Source organism: Bombina bombina, chromosome 7, assembly GCF_027579735.1.
Source record: "Bombina bombina isolate aBomBom1 chromosome 7, aBomBom1.pri, whole genome shotgun sequence".
Taxonomy (NCBI): Eukaryota; Metazoa; Chordata; class Amphibia; order Anura; family Bombinatoridae; genus Bombina; species Bombina bombina.
Window position 1 is genome coordinate 353,607,245 of NC_069505.1, and position 23,936 is coordinate 353,631,180.

Below are 23,936 nucleotides of genomic sequence, written 5' to 3' on the forward strand. Positions count from 1 at the left end.
GATGATCTTGCGGTGGTAGTAAGTAGCGATGTTGTCGCAGTGGTCCTGGGAGGGTGGGATGTCGTTAGTGTCACTGTTGGGTTTGGAGAATTCCTTAATGACTGTGAACAGCTCCTTGCTGTTGTGGGTTTTGGCGTGGATTCTGTCTAGGATAGCGTTTTTCTTTGTGGTTTTTATGAAGTGGTGGTGGGTGGTGACTGCTTCTTTGTAGGCGGATTTGTCCGAGGGGAACTTGCTGGATCTCCATGTTCTCTCTAATCGTCTGCAGTGGCGTTTGGAGTCCTGGAGGGTGGGGGTGAACCAGCTGGCCTTGTTGGTGGGCTGGCGGCTGGACGGTTTCTTGAGGGGGGCGAGGGTATTTGCGCAGTCTGTGATCCAGCGATGTAGGTGGTGGGCGGAGGAGTTGGCGTAAGTGGAGGTCACTGGGGGGGACTTGATCAGGGTGGAGTGCAGTTGTTCTTGGGTGATGTTCCAGTTTCTGCGGGGCGGGTGGTGATGCTGGAGGTGTGTGGTGGGTTTGTTGAAGGGGAAGTGTATACAGTGATGGTCAGTCCAGTGGAGTTCGGTTATGTGGTTGACTGAGATGTGGTTGCCTGCGGAGAAGATCAGGTCGAGGGTGTGTCCGGCTATGTGGGTTGGGGCGTTTACAAGTTGCTTCAGTCCAATGGTTCCAAGGTTTTCCAGGAGGTTGGTGGTGTTGTAGTCATTGGGGTTGTCTAGATGGAAGTTGAGGTCGCCGAGTAGGATGTAGTCCTTTGAGGCGAGGGCATGGGGTGCAAGGTGGTCGGTGATGGAGTCACAGAAGGCGGGACGTGGTCCTGGAGGTCTGTAGATGAGGGTGGTGTTGTGGTTAACCTTGATTTTGAAGTGTAGATGTTCATAGTCTGGTGAGTGATCATCGGAGGTGGTTGTGACTTGGATTGAGTGTTTGTGGATGATGGCGATGCCTCCTCCAGGTTGGTTGCTGCGGTCCTTGTGGGAGATTTTATAGCCATCGGGGATGGCAATGTCCAGCGCTGATTCGGGGTTGAGCCAGGTTTCGGTGAGGAAGGCGACGTCTGGGGAGGTGGAATCGAGCAGGTTCCAGATTTTGATGGTGTGCTTGTGGATGGAGCGGGTGTTGAGGAGGATGCAGTTGAGGTTCTTGCGGCTGTTTGAGTGAGGGATGTTTGGTAGGTTTGTGGTTGGGAGGGTGGTGAAAGAGCAGTTGTGGCAGGTGAATGGTCCTCTGGTGTTCGTCGGGGATGCAAGGTGGCATTCTGATAATTTACCGATGTTGAGAGAGTGAAGGGTGCTGGTGTTATAGCGGTGGCGGGTGCGGAAGTCATGGTTCGTGGTGCTGGGTGCGGTCCAGGCGCGGACGGGTGCTGCTGGGCTTACATTTGGTGCACCTTCGGCGCGCCTGCTGCACGCGCAGAGTGACTGCAAGTATATAGAGGTGGGAGGGGGGAAGGGTTGGAGCAGGAAGTCAGAACAATACAACAGGGACTAAGCCAGGTGTGTCTTTTAATCCTTATGCAAGGTTTAAAAGAATTATATACTTTACCTGCTGCTAATCTAGAGTTATGGGAAACAGTCCCAAGGTGGATGGGGCCATTTCCATTCTGGCTAAACGTCGTACTACTATTACTTTGGAATACAGTACTTCTTTTAAGGACCCTTTAGACAGAAATATATAATCTTTTCATAGATAGGCCTTTTCACATGCTGGTAATATTCTCAGACCATCTATTTCTAATGCTGATGTGGCTGCTGCTTCTGCCTAGCTTTTCAAAGCAGTTTTCTGATGACCCTGTTAGTCGAAATCTATTGGTTTTGCTTCAGTGTGATAATAATTTTATTTTGATGCTGTGTTTGATATTAAAGAGATTGTCAAGAGCATGTATTTAGCAATTCTGTCCAGAAGGGCCTTGTGGCTTAAATCTTGGTCTGCTGATATGGTGTCTAAATCTAGATCAGTGTTTTTCAACCAGTTACTCAGGTGTGCCGCGGCAGACTGACAACAGTGTGACATATTTTTTTAATTTATGGCTCTTTGGTAAGGGGAATAAGGTAACGGACTCACAGTTCCACAGAAATACCGCCCTTAGCCCTGTACCTGCTGCTGCTGAAGCTGAGACGATACCTCTCTCAGTTCAATTTTCACGGTCTCCAGAGTATCTATTCCTAGCTTTTCGGCATTCCTTCACCTTCATCTACGTCACTCCCACGTGACCTACCCTCGAGCCAAAACAATAGCAGCCCACCTGCTCCTACCAATAGCAAACAGCAACGTATCCAGACTCAAGCTGGTATGCAGAGAGAATTAAAAAAGACTGTCACGTAATTAAAATTTCAAAATGTATTTGTATTCCAACAGGATAAAATAAGAGTACAGCCACCACAGGTTACACAATCATTCAAGAGCGTAGCACAAACGGGCCAAGGGGGGCAGATTAAGCCTCTCAGGAGGCTTGGTTTCAGTCTGTCCTAGATCCCTGGTTTCAGAATGTTGTTTCTCAGGTATATTGAATTTGATTCAGACTAAGGCACCCCAGAGGAATTTTTTTTTCTGTCCAATGTTCCAAGGAATCATGTAAAAGCTCAAGCTTTTCTTCAGTCTGTCTCAAATCTGAAATATATGGGAGTGATCCAGTTCATTTGCAGGAACAGGGGATGGGATTTTATTCATATCTCTTTATTGTTCCAAAGAAGGAAAGTACTTTGAAACCAGTTCTAGCTCTAAAATCTCTGAACAAGTTTGTAAGGAATCCATCTTTCAGAATTGGAACTATCAGGACTATTCTGCCTTTTGTCCAGCAAGGTACATTTATGTCCACAATAGATTTAAAGGATTATTTACCTTCATGTTTTAATTCACAGAGAACATTACCAGTTTCTGAGGTTTGCTTTTCTGGACAAGCAATTTCAGTTTGTTGCTTTTCCATTTGGTCTGGCTACAGCTCCAAGAATATTTACCAAGGTTCTTGGTGCACTTTTGTAATCAGAGCTCAGGGTATTGCAGTTTTTGCTTACATAGACGATATCTTGGTTCTAGCTCTATCTTTTCACACCAGCTAACTCCTTGTTGTTTCTTCAAAAGCATGGTTGAAGGATTAATTTTCCAAAGAGTTCTTTGGTTCCACAGACAAAGGTTACTTTCCAAGGTTTCCAAATAGTCTCAGTGTCCATGAGTCTTTCTCTAACAGAGCAGAGGCGTTTAAGATTGGTATCAGCTTGTCTGAACCTTTAGTCTTTTTCATTTCCTTCAAACAAAGGTAACTTTTTGGGGGTTTCAAATAGATCCAGTCTCCATGATTCTTTCTCTAACAGAGCAGCAGAGAAGGTTAAGATTGGTGTCCGCATGTTTGAACCTTCAGTCTCTCTGTTTCCCCTTGGTGGCTCTATGTATGGAAGTACTAGGTCTCATGATTGCAACTTCAGATGCAATTCCTTTTGCCCGATTTCACATGAGGCCTCTTCAGCTTTGTATGCTGCGCCAATGGTGCAGAGATTATACTCAGCTGTCTTAAAAGATATTTTTGGATCCCAGTACAAATCAGTCTCTAAGTTGGTGGCTGGATCATCGGTTTATTATTCAGGGGGCGTCTTTTGCTCTTCCTACCTGAACTGTATTCACTACAGATGCAAGTCTTTCAGTTTGAGGAGCTGTTGGTGTCTCTGACAGCACAGGGGGTTTGGGATCCTCGGGAGACGAGGTTGCAAATCAATGTTCTGGAACTTTGTGCAATTTTCAGTGCCCTTCAAGCTTGGCCTCGGTTTAAATGGGAGTTTTATTGACGTTTCCTCTCTTGGGCAGAAGTCAATTCAGTCTCTATATCCAGGTGCATTGTCTCCTCACTAGGATGTGTTCAATCAGATTGTGGATCTTTGGGGTCTCCCAGAAATAGATCCGATGGCCTCTCGTTTGAACAACAAACTTCACAGGTACTTTGCAGGGTCCAGGAATCATCAGAGGTAATGGATGCTCTAGTAGTTCTTTGGTCATTTCAGCCTGCTTATCTTTTTGCTCCTCTGGCTCTTCTTCCCAGAGTGATGTCCAAGATAAAGCTAGAGTAGTTGTTTGTAATCCTGATTGCTCCAGCGTGGCCTTGCAGGATTTGGTATGCGGATCTGGTTTAAATGTCCAGTTGTCCTCCTTGGCCTTTTCCTCTGTGCTCAGACCTTCTGTCCCAAGGTCCTTTTTTCCACCCGTATGTCAAGTCTCTAAACGTGATGGCATGGAAATTGAACGCTTAGTTTTGAGATATAGGGGTTTCTCATATTCTGTGACTAAAGCTCTGGTTCTAGGAAGATTTATCACAAGGTTTGGAAAGTCTTCATTTCCTGGTGTATATATCATGTTTTTTCCTGGCATTATTATAGAATTCCTAAGATTCTTCAGTTTTTGCAGGATTGCCTAGATAAGGGTCTATCTGTCAGTTTTCTGAAAGGGAAGATTTTAGCTCTTTCAGTGTTGTCCCTCAGAAAGATTGCTAATCCCGATGTTCATTGTTTGGTTCAGGCTTATGTTCGTATTAAACCTGTTATCAAGCCTATTTCTCCTCCATGGAATCTTAACCTGCTGTTAAAGGGACAGTCTAGTCCATAATAAACTTTCATGATTCAGATAGAGAATGTAATTTTAAACAATTTTCCAATTTACTTTTATCACCAATTTTGCTTTGTTCTCTTGGTATTCTTAATTGAAATCTAAACCTAGGAGCTTAATATGCTAATTTCTTCTACAAGATTCGACGAGTCCACGGATTTCATCCTTACTTGTGGGATATTAACCTCCTGCTAACAGGAAGTGGCAAAGAGCACCACAGCAGAGCTATATATATATATAGCTCCTCCCTTCCCTCCACCCCCAGTCATTCTCTTTGCCTGTGTTAGTAATAGATAAAGTGAGGTGTTAGTTTTAGATTCTTTAATCAAGAAGTTTTTTATTTTAAATGGTACCGGTGAGTACTATTTTTCTCAGGGAGATATGGAGATGAAGATTTCTGCCCTGAGGTTGATGATCTTAGCAGTTGTAACTAAGATCCACGTCGGTTCCCACAGTGTTTCTGAAGGTAGTGCAAGAGAAATCTTCAGTGTGGAGAACGGTTTCATGCTACAAGCTGCATTGAGGTATGTTCAGTCTTTTATTTCTGAGGAGACTTGGTATATCAGAACTGGCTGACATTTTTTTCCTGCAATGGAAGGGGTAAGCAGTAGACCTGTACATTAAGGGTATTACTGAAAATCCTGTGTGTATATTTGTATTTGACATATTACTGGGCTGGCAATAAGACACTAGGAGAGGCAGCTTGACATTTTTTATGTGATTACATAACAAATAATCAGTATGGCTGCAGAGTTTACAGTAATGCCTATTTTCGCGCGCTCAGACGCGCAGTTTACTCTGACTGAGAAGACAGCAGGCATTAGCTCCGGTGGGGCCTAAACTTGTGTTCTGTTCACCGTATCATTGTCGAGTCATTTTGCAGTACCCTGGGGGCTTGTAGTGCAGGGGTCATTTTGTGCTATAAAATGCCTTTTAGAGGTTAAATTCATCCTTTGCTCTTAGGGTGCAATAGTTTTTGGCCCAATTGAATAAGTATATTTAATTGTATAGCGTTATTTAAACGTTTTAGTCAGTTTAGGAAAAATTGTGCGCTTTTTTATTTCTTAAAGGCGCAGTACACATTTTTCGAAAAATTGTTCAAATCAATAAATAAAGTGTTTAACGACTATTGTGGTTTATGGTAGTCTGTTCAACATGTCTGACATTGAGGAAACTAATTGCTCTATGTGTTTAGAAGCCATTGTGGAACCCCCTCTTACTTTGTGTACCTCTTGTACTGAAAGGGCCTTACAATGTAAAAAGCATATTTTAGGTAAAGAAAGTGTGCCTAAGGATGACTATCAGTCTAAAGAGAATCAGGATATGCCATCCAATTCTCCCCAAGTGTCACAACCTTTAATGCCCACACAAGCGACGCCAAGTACCTCAAGTGCGTCTAATTCTTTTACACTGCAGGATATGGCTGCAGTTATGTCAACTACCCTTACAGAGGTATTATCTAAATTACCAGTGTTACAGGGTAAATGCAGTAGGTCAGGTATTAATGTGAATACTGAATCCTCTGATGCTTTATTGGCTATTTCCGATGTACCCTCACAGGGCTCTGAGTTGGGGGGCAGGGAATTTCTGTCTGAGGGAGAACTTTCAGACTCAGGAAATATGTTACCTCAGACAGATTCGGACGTCATGTCCTTTAAATTTAAGCTTGAACACCTCCGCCTGTTACTTTGGGAGGTTTTAGCGACTCTGGATGATTGTGACCCTATTGTGATACCCCCAGAGAAAATGTGTAAAATGGACAAATATCTAGAGGTGCCTACTTACACTGATGTTTTTCCGGTTCCTAAAAGAATTTCAGAAATTATAAAAAAAGGAGTGGGACAGACCGGGTATACCGTTCTCTCCTCCTACTTTCAAGAAAATGTATCTCATATCGGACACCATTCGGGACTCCTGACAGTCGGTCCCTAAGGTGGAGGGAGCTATATCTACCCTGGCTAAGCGTACAACTATACCTACAGTTGTGCTTTCAAAGACCCTATGGATAAGAAGTTAGAGTCTTCTAAAGAAATTATTTATTCATCAGGGTTTTCTTTTACAACCTACAGCTTGCATTGTTCCAGTTACTACTGCAACAACTTTTTGGTTTGCTGCTCTAGAAGAGTATCTGAAGGTTGAGACCCCCTTAGAGGACATTTTGGATAGAATTAAGGCTCTCAAGCTAGCTAATTCTTTTATTACAGATGCCGCCTTTCAAATTGCTAAATTGGCGGCGTAAAATGCAGTATTTGCCATTTTAGCGCGTAGAGCGTTATGGCTAAAATCGTGGTATGCTGATGTGTCATCAAAATCTAAGCTTTTAGCTATTCCTTTCAAGGGTAAGACCCTATTCGGGCCTGAGTTGAAGGAACTCATTTCTGACATTAATGGAGGTAAAGGTCATGCCTTGCCTCAGGATAAGTCTGTTAAGATGGGAGGTAGACAAAATAATTTTCGTTCCTTTCGAAATTTTAAAGGAGTATCCTCTGCTTCTTCTTCCTCCACAAAGCAGAAAGGGAATTTTGCTCAATCCAAATCCGTCTGGAGAACCAACCAGGCTTGGAACAAAAGTAAACAACCCAAGAAGCCCGCTGCTGCTACAAAGTCAGCATGAAGGGGCGGCCCCTGATCCGGGACCGGATCTCGTAGGGGCAGAATTTCTTTCTTAGCCCAGGCTTGGGCAAGGGATGTTCAGGACCCATGGGCATTGGAAATTATGACCCACGGCTATCAAGTGGAATTCAAGGATTTTCTTCCAAGAGGGAGATTCCATCTTTCTTGATAGACCAGATAAAAAGAGAGGCTTTCTTACGCTGTGTAAAAGACCTCTCTACCATGGTAATAATTCGTCCCGTTCCAAAACAGGGACAGGGGTTTTACTCAAATCTTTTCGTGGTTCCCAAAAAAGAGGGAACTTTCAGACCTATTCAAGATGGAGACTATATGAACAATCTTACCAATGATCCAGGAGTGTCAATATATGACTACCGTGGACTTGAAGGATGCATACCTTTATATCCCTATTCACAAGGATCATCATCAGTTCCTAAGGTTTGCCTTCCTGGACAAACATTTTCAGTTCGTGGCTCTTCCCTTCGAGTTGGCCACAGCACCCAGGATCTTCACAAAGGTTCTAGGGTCCCTTCTGGCGGTTCTCAGACCGCGGGGTATAGCAGTGGCGCCTTATCTGGACGATAGTTTAATTCAGGCGTCGACTTATCATCTGACGAAATCTCATACAGACACAGTGTTGTCCTTTCCGAGAACTCACGTTTGGAAGGTGAACCTAGAAAAGAGTTCACTAGTTCCACGGACAAGGGTTCCCTTCTTGGGAACTCTGATAGACTCTGTAGACATGAAGATATTTCTGACAGAGATCAGAAAATCAAAGATTCTAAATACTTGCCGAGCCCTTCAGTCCATTCCTCGGCCATCAGTGGCTCAGTGTATGGAAGTAATTGGGTTAATGGTAGCGGCAATGGACATCATTCCGTTTGCTTGTTTTCATCTCGGACCACTGCAACTGTGCATGCTCAGACAGTGGAATGGGGACTATGCAAATGTATCTCCTCAGATAAATCTGGATCAAGAGACCAGAGACTCTCTTCTTTGGTGGTTGTCACCGGATCATCTGTCCCAGGGGACATGTTTCCGCAGACCCTCGTGGGTGATAGTGACAACGGACGCCAGCCTTCTGGGCTGGGGTGCAGTCTGGAATTCCCTGAAGGCTCAGGGTGTATGGACTCAGGTGGAGTCTCTACTTCCAATCAATATTCTTGAATTGAGAGCGATATTCAATGCGCTTCAGACGTGGACTCAGTTGGCTTCGGCCAAATTCATCAGATTCCAGTCGGACAATATCACGACTGTAGCTTATATCAATCATCAAGGAGGAACAAGGAGTTCCTTAGCGATGATAGAAGTATCCAAGATAATTCGATGGGCGGAGGCCCACTCTTGTTATCTGTCGGCAATCTACATCCCAGGAGTAGGGAACTGGGAGGTGGATTTTTTAAGTCGACAGACTTTTCATCCAGGGTAGTGGGAACTCCACCCGGAGGTGTTTGATTCTCTGATTCTCCGATGGGGCAGACCGGAATTGGATCTGATGGCATCTCTACAGAATGCCAAGCTTCCAAGATACGGATCCAGGTCAAGGGATCCCGAGGACGAACTGATAGATGCCTTGGCAGTGCCTTGGTCGTTCAGCCTAGCTTATGTGTTTCCACCGTTTCCTCTCCTTCCACACGTGATTGCTCGGATCAAACTGGAGAGAGCTTCGGTAATCCTGATAGCGCCTGCGTGGCTACACAGGACTTGGTATGCGGATCTAAAGGACATGTCCTCTCTGCCACCATGGAAACTTCCTCTGAGACAGGACCTTCTCATTCAAGGACCTTTCCAACATCCAAATCTAAATTCTCTGCAGCTGACTGCTTGGAGATTGAACGCTTGATCTTATCTAAGCGGAAATTCTCAGATTCGGTCATTGATACTTTGATACAGGCACGTAAGCCTGTCACTAGAAAGATCTATCATCAGATATGGCGTAAATATCTTTTTTGCTGTGAATCCAAGGGTTACTCATGGAGTAAAGTTAGGATTCCCAGGATTCTGTCTTTTCTCCAAGAAGGATTGGAGAAAGGGTTATCAGCAAGTTCCTTAAAGGGTCAGATTTCTGCCTTGTCAATTTTGCTTCACAAATGTTTGGCAGATGTTCCAGATGTTCAGTCTTTTTGTCAGGCTCTAACCAGAATTAAGCCTGTATTTAGACCAATTACTCCTCCCTGGAGTTTGAATTTAGTTCTTAGAGTTCTTCAAGGGGTTCCGTTTGAACCTATGCATTCCATAGATATTAAGTTGTTATCTAGGAAAGTTTTGTGTTTGGTTGCTATTTCTTCTGCTCATAGAGTTTCTGAGCTTTCAGCGTTACAATGTTATTCGCCTTATCTTATCATTCATTCTGATAAGGTGGTTTTGTGTACCAAACCTGGATTCCTTCCTAAGGTTGTTTCAAATAAGAATCTTAATCAGGAAATTGTTGTTCCTTCATTGTGTCCTAATCCTTCTTCTAAGAAGGAGCGTATGTTGCATAACTTGGGCGTGGTCCGTGTCCTGAAGTTTTACTTGCAGGCGACTAAGGATTTCCGTCAATCATCTTCATTATTATTATTTAAATGTAGGGTCAGAAAGCTACGGCTACCTATTTCTTTTTGGCTGAGGAGTATCATCCGCCTGGCATATGAGACTGCTGGAAAGCAGCCTCCTGAAAGAATTACGGCTCATTCTACTTGGGCTGTGGCTTCCACATGGGCCTTTAAAAACAATGCTTCTGTTGAACAGATTTGCAAGGCTGCAACTTGGTCTTCGCTTCATACCTTTTTCAAAATCTTATAAATTTGATTCTTTTGCTTCTTCGGAGGCTATTTTTGGGAGAAAGGTTTTGCAAACAGTGGTGCCTTCTGTTTAGGTTCCTGTCTTGTCCCTACCTTCATCCGTGTCCTAAAGCTTTGGTATTGGTATCCCACAAGTTAGGATGAATCCGTGGACTCGGTACATCATGCAAAAGAAAACAGAATTTAAGCTTACCTGATAAATTTCTTTCTTTTGCAATGTACCAAGTCCACGGCCCACCCTGTCTATTCAAGACAGATAGTATGTTTTTTATGTAAACTTCAGTCACCTCTGCACCTTATAGTTTCTCCTTTTCTTCCTTGGCCTTCGGTCGAATGACTGGGGGGTGGAGTTAAGGGGGGAGCTATATAGACAGCTCTGCTATGGTGCTCTCTTTGCTACTTCCTGTCAGGAAGGACAATATCCCACAAGTTAGGATGAAGTAATACTCAACAGCTTTGCTGTGGTGCTCTTTGCCGCCTCCTGCTGGCCAGGAGTGATATTCCCAACAGTAATTGATGATTCCGTGGACTCACCGTGTCTAGAAATAAATACATTTATCAGGTAAGCCTAAATTTAGTTTTTTATATAGAGATGATTAAGTGATATTTACTTGTCAGCTTTTTAGTTATGCTGCATCACTTTCAAATGATTTAGCATATGAGTATTATGTCCCTTTAATACTGGCTTAATTTTAGATAAGTGTAGAACTATGCACCTTATCTTTAAAGGAATATTCACAATCAAAACGTGATTGTGGTTTTGCACATTCTTGAAAAAGGGACAGTGCATAGTAAACCAACTTTGCAATTTATGTTTGTTTATTTTCCCATAATTTCAAAGTTTGAAAGATGTGGTACATGGCAGGCTTCACATGCTTAAAGGAACATGAAACCCAAATGTTTTCCTTTTTGATTCAGATAGAGCATACGATTTTAAATAAGTTTCCAATTTACATTTGTTACCAAATTATCTTTGTTAATGCAATGCCCTCTGCTAAGCAACTCTGTGGCCCTCTCTGCAAAGGCCAGCAATGGTGCCAATCATTGGTGGCATGGGAGGGATAGGAGGGAAGCGGGTGGGTGGCCAATAGCTGGAGGGGGGCCTGGGAGTGGGTGGGACCACTACGCTACAGAAAAAGTTTAGTGAGTGTTGAGGGGGGATAGATGTTTCAGGAAAGGGATCTGGGAGGGGGAGAAGAGGGGTAAGGGAATGGGGGGGGTAGCTACACTATGGATTTTTTTATTTATTTGTTTTTTTTAAAAATCTGCAAAAAATATAGGAAACTTGGTACTGGCAGACTGGGGGAGGAGCTGTTTGAGAGGGATCAGGGGGTGGGATGTGTCAGATGGGTGGCTGATATCTACACTAAAGCTAAAATTAACCCTACAAGCTACCTAATTAACCCCTTCACTGCTGGGCATAATAAAAGTGTGGTGCGCAGTGGCATTTAGCGGCCTTCTATTTACCAAAAAGCAATGTCAAAGCCATATACTGTATGTCTGCTATTACTGAACAAAGGGGATCCCAGAGAAGCATTTACAGCCATTTGTGCCATAATTGCACAAGCTGTTTGTAAATAATCTCAATGAGAAACCTAAAGTTAGTGATAAAGTTAACAATATTTTTTATTTGATCGCATTTGGCGGTGAAATGGTGGCATGAAATATACCAAAATGTACCTAAATCAATACTTTGGGTTGTCTACTAAATATATATATATATATATATATATATATATATATATATATATATATATATATATGTATATATATATGTATATATATATATACACACATATACATGTGAAGAGTTATTCAGGGATTCCTGACAGATATCAGTGTTACAATGTAACTATTGCTATTTTTTTTTTTTTTTTAAATGGTTTGGAAATAACAAAGTGCTACTTGTACTTATTGCCCTATAAATTGCAAAAAAAGCAAAGAACATGTAACCAGTGGGTATTTCTAAACTCAGGACAAAATTTAGGAACTATTTAGCATGGGCGTTTTTTATTGGTTGTAGATACGTAACAGATTTTTTTGGGGTACCTTAACGGTAAGTAAATTGAAAAATGGTCTGGTCACTAAAGGGTTAACAACACATTGATAAATTGGCCCCTATATCTGAATCATGAAAGAAAATTTTGTGGTTTATGTCCCTTTAAACACTTGAATTAAAGGTGCATCATGATAGTTCTGTGTCCCTTCCACATTAGCCTTCAATATTCTGAGTGATTTCGTTTTGCCTCCTCTTTATTAATTATTAATACTGCAATGTTGTACCTCAATGTCCAGAATAAACTTTATTTAATCTCCTCAGAGCGCGCAGCAAAAGTTGCAGAGCAACAGGAGAGAGAGAGAGCGGCACAGCAGCAACAGCAACAGCAGCAGCAACAACAGCAACAGCAGCAGCAGCAGCAACAACAAAACTCTTCTCCTCGAGCCGGCACACCTGTTGGTGCCTTAATGGGTGTGGTACCTCCTCCAACACCAATGGGTATGCTCAATCAGCAGATGACACCAGTATCAGGTAAAATGACATTTTTACAGCTACCTTACACTATTTTAAAGTTAAATACAAGTGTTATTGGCTTTTTTCTTTTATATTTTAGCATTTTGCTGGTTTAAGTTGTGTGGTGTAATTTGTGATTCGGATGTTTCTTTGATATTGTGGAAATGTTATTCAAAAGGAGTTTAATACCCCAGAATTACTGTATTTTTAAGTTGTTTCAGTTTGTATCTTGAATCTGATCAAGTTTGTACAAAAGTTTATGTTAAGAATATGTTCCTTCTGAAAAAACATATGAATGGGTTAAATAATCAGGTGAGTAAGATGCAGTTAAAGGTATAGAGTATCATGCAGTATATAGTCTTAAAAGTGGACTAACAACTTAAAGCTATAAAACATCCTTTCTTGAAGCCAAGCCTACCCAAGTCTGAAAACATCACTGTCCTTCAAAAGACATATTTTGTGTAAAAATAATATTTTAAAAAAAATTGAAGGTAAAGGGATAGAAAGGTCGGAATTTAAATGTTCACGGGTACATTTAAATTTTGGATAGAAGCATTTTTCTGATATACTTTCATTAGCAAAAATGCTTCTAGTAAACGTTATTGCCGGTTTCAGCAGGATGTGCAGATATGGTGTGAGTGCCCCAATCTCCAGCTTTAAAATAACACACCTCAGAGAGTCAGCAGTGGCTTGTATTACACAAATTGTCATCACTGAATCAATACACACCACCTAAATGTGAGCAAAAATAAAGGGACAGTATACCCTAAAAATTATATATTTTACCTGCTGTATTGTATCAAATTGTTTACAAATGGCTGCTTTCACTTTTTCTGCATTTGAAATAGCTGGTTTTGCTTGTGGTATTCCTACCTAATATTATTATTTTTACCCAAAAAGTTTGGCTTCAAGAAAGAATGTATCTTTGAGTTTGTTAGTCCACTAGGATGAGGCAAAGATTCCCAGACTCAAGAAACTCTATAAAACCCCTCACACCTTAAGGCAACTCAGTCTTGTCTCTGCCTCTGCTGGAGGAATGTGAAGAATGAAGATGTGCATATGATTCTTCAGTGAGAAGGGCTTTCAGTCTATATTGAGGCCCATTTACCCCTCAGAGAACAATGTTTCTCAGAGGGATGTATATGGGGTATGGTTAATGGCTCTCTTTTTCACCTCATGGTAAATTTTGTTACAAAATGGATCTACAATATACTCCTCTTACATAACCTCTGCTGATATGTTTTAGTGGAAAGTATACCAAAGCGCCAACTTGATGGAGGCTGGGTCTGGACCGATTACAATGATGTCAATTTTTACATAAACATTTTATTATTTAAACATTTTAATTAAATAAACAAGTTAAAAAATTAAAAACATGGATCCATGAATAAACAAACAGATTTGTACAACAATAGCAGCTAAATGAGATATTAAACAGATATTGATAGAGCCAATTTAGCACTTGAAAAGACAAACAATTGTTCCTAAAAATTACAAACTTATCAAAAATGATTAAAGCTCTCAGTGCAGGCTTTGACTATGTGTTTAACACATTGTAGAAACCAGATGGGACATCAATGGAATTAAAACTAGTATATACTAGCACAACACATGAAAATATGAGAATATTGAGGGATAGTGAGAAATATGTTGGAAAAAAATGTGTGTGATTGTGATCTTCAACAATGGTGAAATAAGAACAAAAATACAAAATAAAACACCACAAAATACAAAATTTGGCCAAATATCAAGAGTTGATGTGATGTGTTCAAATTGTGAATATATCCAAAGCTATAGATGTATATAGTCAATGAACCAATATATGCTTTGTGTTCCTTTAAGAAAAATCCAAATGTCTAAAAAAATGTGAAAAAATGTGAATCCTGAAAACAATAATGGTAGTCAAAAGATGTGTTCAAATTGTGAATATATCCAAAGCTATAAATGTATGTAGTCGATGAACCAATATAGGCTGTGTGTCCCTTTAAGAAGAATCCAAATGTCTAAAAAAAAAAAAAGTTTTTTTTGTGAAAAAATGTGAATCCTAAAAGCTGTAGTGATAAAGGTCTTTCCATGACCGAAACGCGTCGACTGGTAAGCATACTTCCATATATTTATTGATTTTAAAACTACCTACACTATTTTATCTTTCTTTTACACAAGAAGGACCCAGGGATTGCAAAAAACTTTTGCTAAGAAGATAGTATTCTGTTTGAATACGGCTAATAGGCATTGACATTGACCCCCAGCACTCACATTTGGATAATTACTACTACAGCTTTTAGGATTCACATTTTGTTCACAAAAAAACTTTTTTTTTTTTAGACATTTGGATTCTTCTTAAAGGGACACACAGCCTATATTGGTTCATCGATTACATACATTTATAGCTTTGGGTATATTCACAATTTGAACACATCTTTTGACTACCATTATTGTTTTCAGGATTCACATTTTTTCGCATTTTTTTTAGACATTTAGATTTTTCTTAAAGGGACACACAGCATATATTGGTTCATTGACTATATACATCTATAGCTTTCGATATATTCACGATATGAACACATCACATCAACTCTTGATATTTGGCCAAATTTTGTATTTTGTGGTGTTTTATTTTGTATTTTTGTTCTTATTTCACCATTGTTGAAGATCACAAAAAAATGTTCTCACTATTCTCATATTTTCATGTGTTGTGGTAGTGTATACTAGTTTTAATTCCATTGCTGTCCCATCTGGTTTCTACTATGTGTTAAACACATAGTCAAAGCCTGCACTGCACTGATGTTTGTAATTTGTAACAGAATTACACATTTTTAGGAACAATTGTTTGTCATTTCAAGTGCTAAATTGGCTCTATCAATATCTGTTTAATATCTCATTTAGCTGCTATTGTTGTACAAATCTGTTCGTTTATTCATGGATCCATGTTTTTAATTTTTAACTTGTTTAATTAAAATGTTTAAATAATAAAAAGTTTATGTAAAAATTGACAACATTGTAATCGGTCCAGACCCAGCCTCCGTTAAGTTGGCGCTTTGGTATACTTTCCATTAATTCGACCTTTCCATAATTGACAACTAGGTGTCAATATATCAAAGCTAACAGTCTCTTTTCTAGTAGGCGCTAGGTGCACACCACTGCTGATATGTTTTAGTACTGGTTTAACTTCCTACCAGTTTCTACTAGTAAATCAGTGTCTGTTGGTAAGTATCATATTTTTATTTATATGACACTCTGTAGCCTTGTTTGGGCATTTATAGAGATATATGTGTAATACATATAGCCTTGGGACAGAATATTTATTTTTACCATTATATCCCTTCAAATATTTAGCGCACGTCCAATTTTTTTGCATGCAGGGTTCCGTTTGAATTTTTTTACCACCCATCGGGATAGTGCACACAAGCTCTCTGGTTTGTGCATATTAAGCGTGTTCAAGCTCTGCTTTCCGGTCTGCGCAAGTCGGGTTACCGCACGTATGCTCTTTAATATGCAGACGTTTGGTTTTGGCGTGTTAATTTTCTAATAATCAGTTTAGGTTCGCTTACACCCTCCTACTCAGTTGAGCACTAACCAGGCTTCGGGTGTGGAGTCTACTTGTCTCCTACTTTATTTTTATTTTGGCTTAGTACACCTCAGCCTAGTAAGTTTTATTATCTTCTTTAGGAGGGGGTACGTTTTTCCTTTCCTCTTGAGCTTTTAATGTTAGGATGTATCTGTTTTTTTCTACTTATTGTAGTTAAATGCTATAATTAAACCGCCAGATTCTGTCCCTAAATCTACCATAGAAGCTAAGTCCTCTCAACACTTGTCAATTTTAAGGGTTTATTGTTAAAAGGCTGAGGTATCTCCTACAGCTTATTTATGTGTCTTATGTTTAAATGTGTTAATGCATTAAGACCAATCTAATGCTGCTTCTATGGGTATTACTGCTCCTTCTGTTTTTTATTTACAGGGGAGTTTTACAGACTGTTCTTCTGGTGTGAAAGATTTCATCAAGTCTACCATATCTGAATTGTTGTAAGCCTGCTGGGATTAATGTTTCTAGTCATGAAGCTTCTATGTCCTAAGTGAAAGAGACTGACCTCTGATCATGTATCTAAGATATACAGTCGTATGCAAACGTTTAGGCACGCCTGACAATATCCATGATTTTCATTTATAAATAATTGGGTGTTTGGATCAGCAATTTCATTTTGATCTATCAAATAACTGAAGGACACAGTAATATTTCAGTAGTGAAATGAGGTTTATTGGATTAACAGAAAATGTGCAATATGCATCCAAACAAAATTAGACAGGTGCAAACATTTGGGCACCACAACAGAAATATCGCAATAATATTTAGTAGAGCCTCCTTTAGCAGAAATAACAGCCTCTAGACGCTTCCTATAGCCTGTAATGAGTGTCTGGATTCTGGATGAAGGTATTTTGGACCATTCCTCCTTGCAAAACATTTAACTTTGTGACTGATTCCTTAAAGGAACACTAAACCCAATTTTTTTCTTTCATGATTCAGATAGAGCATGTAATTTTAAGCAACTTTCCATTTTACTCCTTCTATCAATTTTTCTTCAACATCTTTTTATCTTTCTTTGAAAAAGCAGTATTTAAGGTTAGGAGCCGGCCCATTTTTGGTTCAGCACCTGGGTAGCGCTTGCTGATTAGTTTGCTACATTTAGCCACCAATCAGCAAGCACTACCCAGGAGCTGAACTAAAAATGGGCCGGCTCTTAAGCTTTACAGTCCTGCTTTATCAAATCAAGATAGCAAGAGAACAATAAAAAATTGATAATAGGAGTAAACTAGAAAGTTCCTTAAAGGGAGAGTCTAGGCCAAAATAAACTTTCATGATTCAGATAGAACATGTAATTTTAAAGAATTTTCCAATTTACTTTTATCACCAATTTTGCTTTGTTCTCTTGGTATTCTTAGTTGAAAGCTTAACCTAGGAAGTTCATATGCTAATTTCTTAGACCTTGAAGGCCACCTCTTTTCAGGATGCATTTTAAAAGTTTTTCACCACTAGAGGGTGTTAGTTCACGTGTTTCATATAGATAACACTGTGCTCGTGCACGTGACGTTATCTGGGAGCAAGTCTGTCAAAACAACTGAAATAAAGGGGCAGTTTGCAGAGGCTTAGATACAAGATAATCACAGAGGTTAAAAGTGTATTAATATAACTGTGTTGGTTATGCAAAACTGGGGAATGGGTAATAAAGGGATTATCTATCTTTTAAAACAATAACAATTCTGGTGTAGACTGTTCCTTTAAAATTGCATGCTCTACCTGAATCATGAAAGGAAAACATTGAGTTTAGTATTCCTTTAACATTATTCTCAAGTATCTGCTGATATTGAGTGGAATCCATGCGACCCTCAACTTTAACAAATTTCCCAGTACTGGTACTGGCCACACAGCCCCACAGCATGATGGAACATCCACCAAAATTTACTGTGGCTAGCAAGTGTTTGTCTTGGAACACTGTGTTCTTTTGCTGCCATGCATAACACCCCTTGTTGTGACCAAATAACTCAATCTTTGTTTCATCAGTCCACAGTACCTTCTTCCAAAATGAAGCTGGCTTGTCCAAATGTGCGTTTGCATACCTCAAGCGACTGTTTGTGGCGTGTGCAGAAAAGGCTTCTTACGCATCACTCTCCCATACGCTGATTTGTTGAACAATGCACAGTGACACCATCTGCAGCAAGATGATGATGTATGTTCCACACAGTGGACACTGACAGCTTAAATCTCTGTGATAGCTTTTTGTAGCCTTCCCCTAAACCATAATTTCTTTCATGTAATTAGCAAGAGTCCATGAGCTAGTGACGTATGGGATATACATTCCTACCAGGAGGGGCAAAGTTTCCCAAACCTCAAAATGCCTATAAATACACCCCTCACCACACCCACAATTCAGTTTTACAAACTTTGCCTCCGATGGAGGTGGTGAAGTAAGTTTGTGCTAGATTCTACGTTGATATGCGCTCCGCAGCAAGTTGGAGCCCGGTTTTCCTCTCAGCGTGCAGTGAATGTCAGAGGGATGTGAGGAGAGTATTGCCTATTTGAATGCAGTGATCTCCTTCTAAGGGGTCTATTTCATAGGTTCTCTGTTATCGGTCGTAGAGATTCATCTCTTACCTCCCTTTTCAGATCGACGATATACTCTTATATATACCATTACCTCTGCTGATTCTCGTTTCAGTACTGGTTTGGCTATCTGCTATATGTAGATGAGTGTCCTGGGGTAAGTAAGTCTTATTTTCTGTGACACTCCAAGCTATGGTTAGGCACTTTGTTTATAAAGTTCTAAATATATGTATTCAAACATTTATTTGCCTTGACTCAGAATGTTCAACTTTCCTTATTTTCAGACAGTCAGTTTCATATTTGGGATAATGCATTTTTGATTTGACCATTTTTTTTTTTTCTTACCTTAAAATTTGACTTTTTCCCTGTGGGCTGTTAGGCTCGCGGGGGCTGAAAATGCTTCATTTTATTGCGTCATTCTTGGCGCGGACTTTTTTGGCGCAAAAATTCTATTTCCGTTTCCGGCGTCATACGTGTCGCCGGAAGTTGCGTCATTCTTTGACGTTATTTCGCGCCAAAAATGTCGGCGTTCCGGATGTGGCGTCATTTTTGGCGCCAAAAAGCATTTAGGCGCCAAATAATGTGGGCGTCTTATTTGGCGCGAAAAAATATGGGCGTCGCTTTTGTCTCCACATTATTTAAGTCTCATTTTTTATTGCTTCTGGTTGCTAGAAGCTTGTTCTTTGGCATTTTTTCCCATTCCTGAAACTGTCATTTAAGGAATTTGATCAATTTTGCTTTATATGTTGTTTTTTCTCTTACATATTGCAAGATGTCTCACGTTGCATCTGAGCCAGAAGATACTACAGGAAAATCGCTGTCAAGTGCTGAATCTACCAAAGCTAAGTGTATCTGCTGTAAACTTTTGGTAGCTATTTCTCCAGCTGTTGTTTGTATTGATTGTCATGACAAACTTGTTAAAGCAGATAATATTTCCTTTAGTAAAGTACCATTGCCTGTTGCAGTTCCCTCAACATCTAAGGTGCAGAATGTTCCTGATAATATAAGAGATTTTGTTTCTGAATCCATAAAGAAGGCTATGTCTGTTATTTCTCCTTCTAGTAAACGTAAAAAATCTTTTAAAACTTCTCTCCCTACAGATGAATTTTTAAATGAACATCATCATTCTGATTCTGATGACTCCTCTGGTTCAGAGGATTCTGTCTCTGAGGTTGATGCTGATAAATCTTCATATTTATTTAAAATGGAATTTATTCGTTCTTTACTTAAAGAAGTTCTAATTGCTTTAGAAATAGAGGATTCTAGTCCTCTTGATACTAATTCTAAACGTTTAGATAAGGTATTTAAAGCTCCTGTGGTTATTCCAGAAGTTTTTCCTGTTCCTAATGCTATTTCTGCAGTAATTTCCAAAGAATGGGATAAATTGGGTAATTCATTTACTCCTTCTAAACGTTTTAAGCATTTATATCCTGTGCCGTCTGACAGATTAGAATTTTGGGACAAAATCCCTAAAGTTGATGGGGCTATTTCTACCCTTGCTAAACGTACTACTATTCCTACGTCAGATGGTACTTCGTTTAAGGATCCTCTAGATAGGAAAATTGAGTCCTTTCTAAGAAAAGCTTATCTGTGTTCAGGTAATCTTCTTAGACCTGCTATATCTTTGGCTGATGTTGCTGCAGCTTCAACTTTTTGGTTGGAAACTTTAGCGCAACAAGTAACACATCGTGATTCTCATGACATTATTATTCTTCTTCAGCATGCTAATAATTTTATCTGTGATGCCATTTTTGATATTATCAGAGTTGATGTCAGGTTTATGTCTCTAGCTATTTTAGCTAGAAGAGCTTTATGGCTTAAAACTTGGAATGCTGATATGGCTTCTAAATCAACTTTACTTTCTATTTCTTTCCAGGGTAACAAATTATTTGGTTCTCAGTTGGATTCCATCATTTCAACTGTTACTGGTGGGAAAGGAACTTTTTTACCACAGGATAAAAAATCTAAAGGTAAAAGCAGAGCTAATAATCGTTTTCGTTCCTTTCGTTTCAACAAAGAACAAAAGCCTGATCCTTCATCCTCAGGAGCAGTTTCAGTTTGGAAACCATCTCCAGTCTGGAATAAATCCAAGCCAGCTAGAAAGGCAAAGCCTGCTTCTAAGTCCACATGAAGGTGCGGCCCTCATTCCAGCTCAGCTGGTAGGGGGCAGGTTACGTTTTTTCAAGGAAATTTGGATCAATTCTGTTCACAATCTTTGGATTCAGAACATTGTTTCAGAAGGGTACAGAATTGGTTTCAAGATAAGACCTCCTGCAAAGAGATTTTTTCTTTCCCGTGTCCCAGTAAATCCAGTAAAAGCTCAAGCATTTCTGAAATGTGTTTCAGATCTAGAGTTGACTGGAGTAATTATGCCAGTTCCAGTTCAGGAACAGGGGATGGGGTTTTATTCAAATCTCTTCATTGTACCAAAGAAGGAGAATTCCTTCAGACCAGTTCTGGATCTAAAAATATTGAATCGTTATGTAAGGATACCAACGTTCAAAATGGTAACTATAAGGACTATCTTGCCTTTTGTTCTGCAAGGGAATTATATGTCCACAATAGATTTACAGGATGCATATCTGCATATTCCGATTCATCCAGATCATTTTCAGTTCCTGAGATTCTCTTTTCTGGACAAGCATTACCAGTTTGTGGCTCTGCCGTTTGGCCTAGCTACAGCTCCAAGAATTTTTACAAAGGTTCTCGGTGCCCTTCTGTCTGTAATCAGAGAACAGGGTATTGTGGTATTTCCTTATTTGGACGATATCTTGGTACTTGCTCAGTCTTTACATTTAGCAGAATCTCATACAAATCGACTTGTGTTGTTTCTTCAAGATCATGGTTGGAGGATCAATTTACCAAAAAGTTCTTTGATTCCTCAGACAAGGGTAACCTTTCTGGGTTTCCAGATGGATTCAGTGTCCATGACTCTGTCTTTAACAGACAAGAGACGTCTAAAATTGATTGCAGCTTGTCGAAACCTTCAGTCACAATCATTCCCTTCGGTAGCCTTATGCATGGAAATTCTAGGTCTTATGACTGCTGCATCGGACGCGATCCCCTTTGCTCGTTTTCACATGCGACCTCTTCAGCTCTGTATGCTGAAGCAATGGTGCAAGGATTACACGAAGATATCTCAAACAATATCTTTAAAACCGATTGTTTGGCACTCTCTAACATGGTGGACAGATCACCATCGTTTAATTCAGGGGGCTTCTTTTGTGCTTCCGACCTGGACTGTAATTTCAACAGATGCAAGTCTCACGGGTTGGGGAGCTGTGTGGGGATCTCTGACGGCACAGGGAGTTTGGGAATCTCAGGAGGTGAGATTACCTATCAATATCTTGGAACTCCGTGCAATTTTCAGAGCTCTTCAGTTTTGGCCTCTTCTGAAGAGAGAATCGTTCATTTGTTTTCAGACAGACAATGTCACAACTGTGGCATACATCAATCATCAAGGAGGGACTCACAGTCCTCTGGCTATGAAAGAAGTATCTCGAATTTTGGTTTGGGCGGAATCCAGCTCCTGTCTAATCTCTGCGGTTCATATCCCAGGTGTAGACAATTGGGAAGCGGATTATCTAAGTCGCCAAACGTTGCATCCGGGCGAATGGTCTCTTCACCCAGAGGTATTTCTTCAGATTGTTCAAATGTGGGAACTTCCAGAAATAGATCTGATGGCGTCCCATCTAAACAAGAAACTTCCCAGGTATCTGTCCAGATCCCGGGATCCTCAGGCGGAGGCAGTGGATGCATTATCACTTCCTTGGAAGTATCATCCTGCCTATATCTTTCCGCCTCTAGTTCTTCTTCCAAGAGTGATCTCCAAGATTCTGAAGGAATGCTCGTTTGTTCTGCTGGTAGCTCCAGCATGGCCTCACAGGTTTTGGTATGCGGATCTTGTCCGGATGGCCTCTTGCCAAACGTGGACTCTTCCGTTAAGACCAGACCTTCTGTCACAAGGTCCTTTTTTCCATCAGGATCTGAAATCCTTAAATTTAAAGGTATGGAGATTGAACGCTTGATTCTTGGTCAAAGAGGTTTCTCTGACTCCGTGATTAATACTATGTTACAGGCTCGTAAATCTGTATCTCGAGAGATATATTATAGAGTCTGGAAGACTTATATTTCTTGGTGTCTTTCTCATCATTTTTCTTGGCATTCTTTTAGAATACCGAGAATTTTACAGTTTCTTCAGGATGGTTTAGATAAGGGTTTGTCCGCAAGTTCTTTGAAAGGACAAATCTCTGCTCTTTCTGTTCTTTTTCACAGAAAGATTGCTATTCTTCCTGATATTCATTGTTTTGTACAAGCTTTGGTTCGTATAAAACCTGTCATTAGGTCAATTTCTCCTCCTTGGAGTTTGAATTTGGTTCTGGGAGCTCTTCAAGCTCCTCCGTTTGAACCTATGCATTCATTGGACATTAAATTACTTTCTTGGAAAGTTTTGTTCCTTTTGGCCATCTCTTCTGCTAGAAGAGTTTCTGAATTATCTGCTCTTTCTTGTGAGTCTCCTTTTCTGATTTTTCATCAGGATAAGGCGGTGTTGCGAACTTCTTTTGAATTTTTACCTAAAGTTGTGAATTCCAACAACATTAGTAGAGAAATTGTGGTTCCTTCATTATGTCCTAATCCTAAGAATTCTAAGGAGAAATCGTTGCATTCTTTGGATGTTGTTAGAGCTTTGAAATATTATGTTGAAGCTACGAAATCTTTCCGTAAGACTTCTAGTCTATTTGTGATCTTTTCCGGTTCTAGGAAAGGCCAGAAAGCTTCTGCCATTTCTTTGGCATCTTGGTTGAAATCTTTAATTCATCTTGCCTATGTTGAGTCGGGTAAAATTCCGCCTCAGAGAATTACAGCTCATTCTACTAGGTCAGTATCTACTTCCTGGGCGTTTAGGAATGAAGCTTCGGTTGACCAGATCTGCAAAGCAGCAACTTGGTCCTCTTTGCATACTTTTACTAAATTCTACCATTTTGATGTATTTTCTTCTTCTGAAGCAGTTTTTGGTAGAAAAGTACTTCAGGCAGCAGTTTCAGTTTGAATCTTCTGCTTATGTTTTTCGTTAAACTTTATTTTGGGTGTGGATTATTTTCAGCAGGAATTGGCTGTCTTTATTTTATCCCTCCCTCTCTAGTGACTCTTGTGTGGAAAGATCCACATCTTGGGTAGTCATTATCCCATACGTCACTAGCTCATGGACTCTTGCTAATTACATGAAAGAAAACATAATTTATGTAAGAACTTACCTGATAAATTCATTTCTTTCATATTAGCAAGAGTCCATGAGGCCCGCCCTTTTTTTGTGGTGGTTATGATTTTGTATAAAGCACA

At 40.0% G+C, this 23,936-nt stretch overlaps 1 protein-coding gene across 3 annotated transcripts in view; it reads left to right on the top strand.

Annotated features, from left to right (window-relative positions):
- Positions 1 to 23,936, top strand: part of PBRM1 (polybromo 1) — a 471,441-nt gene that overhangs the window by 346,782 nt on the left and 100,723 nt on the right. For all 3 annotated transcript variants that reach the window (XM_053721036.1, XM_053721037.1, XM_053721035.1), the window contains one exon: positions 12,308 to 12,517. In XM_053721036.1, coding sequence (XP_053577011.1) covers positions 12,308 to 12,517 — 210 coding nt within the window. The remainder of the gene's footprint in view (positions 1 to 12,307; positions 12,518 to 23,936) is intronic.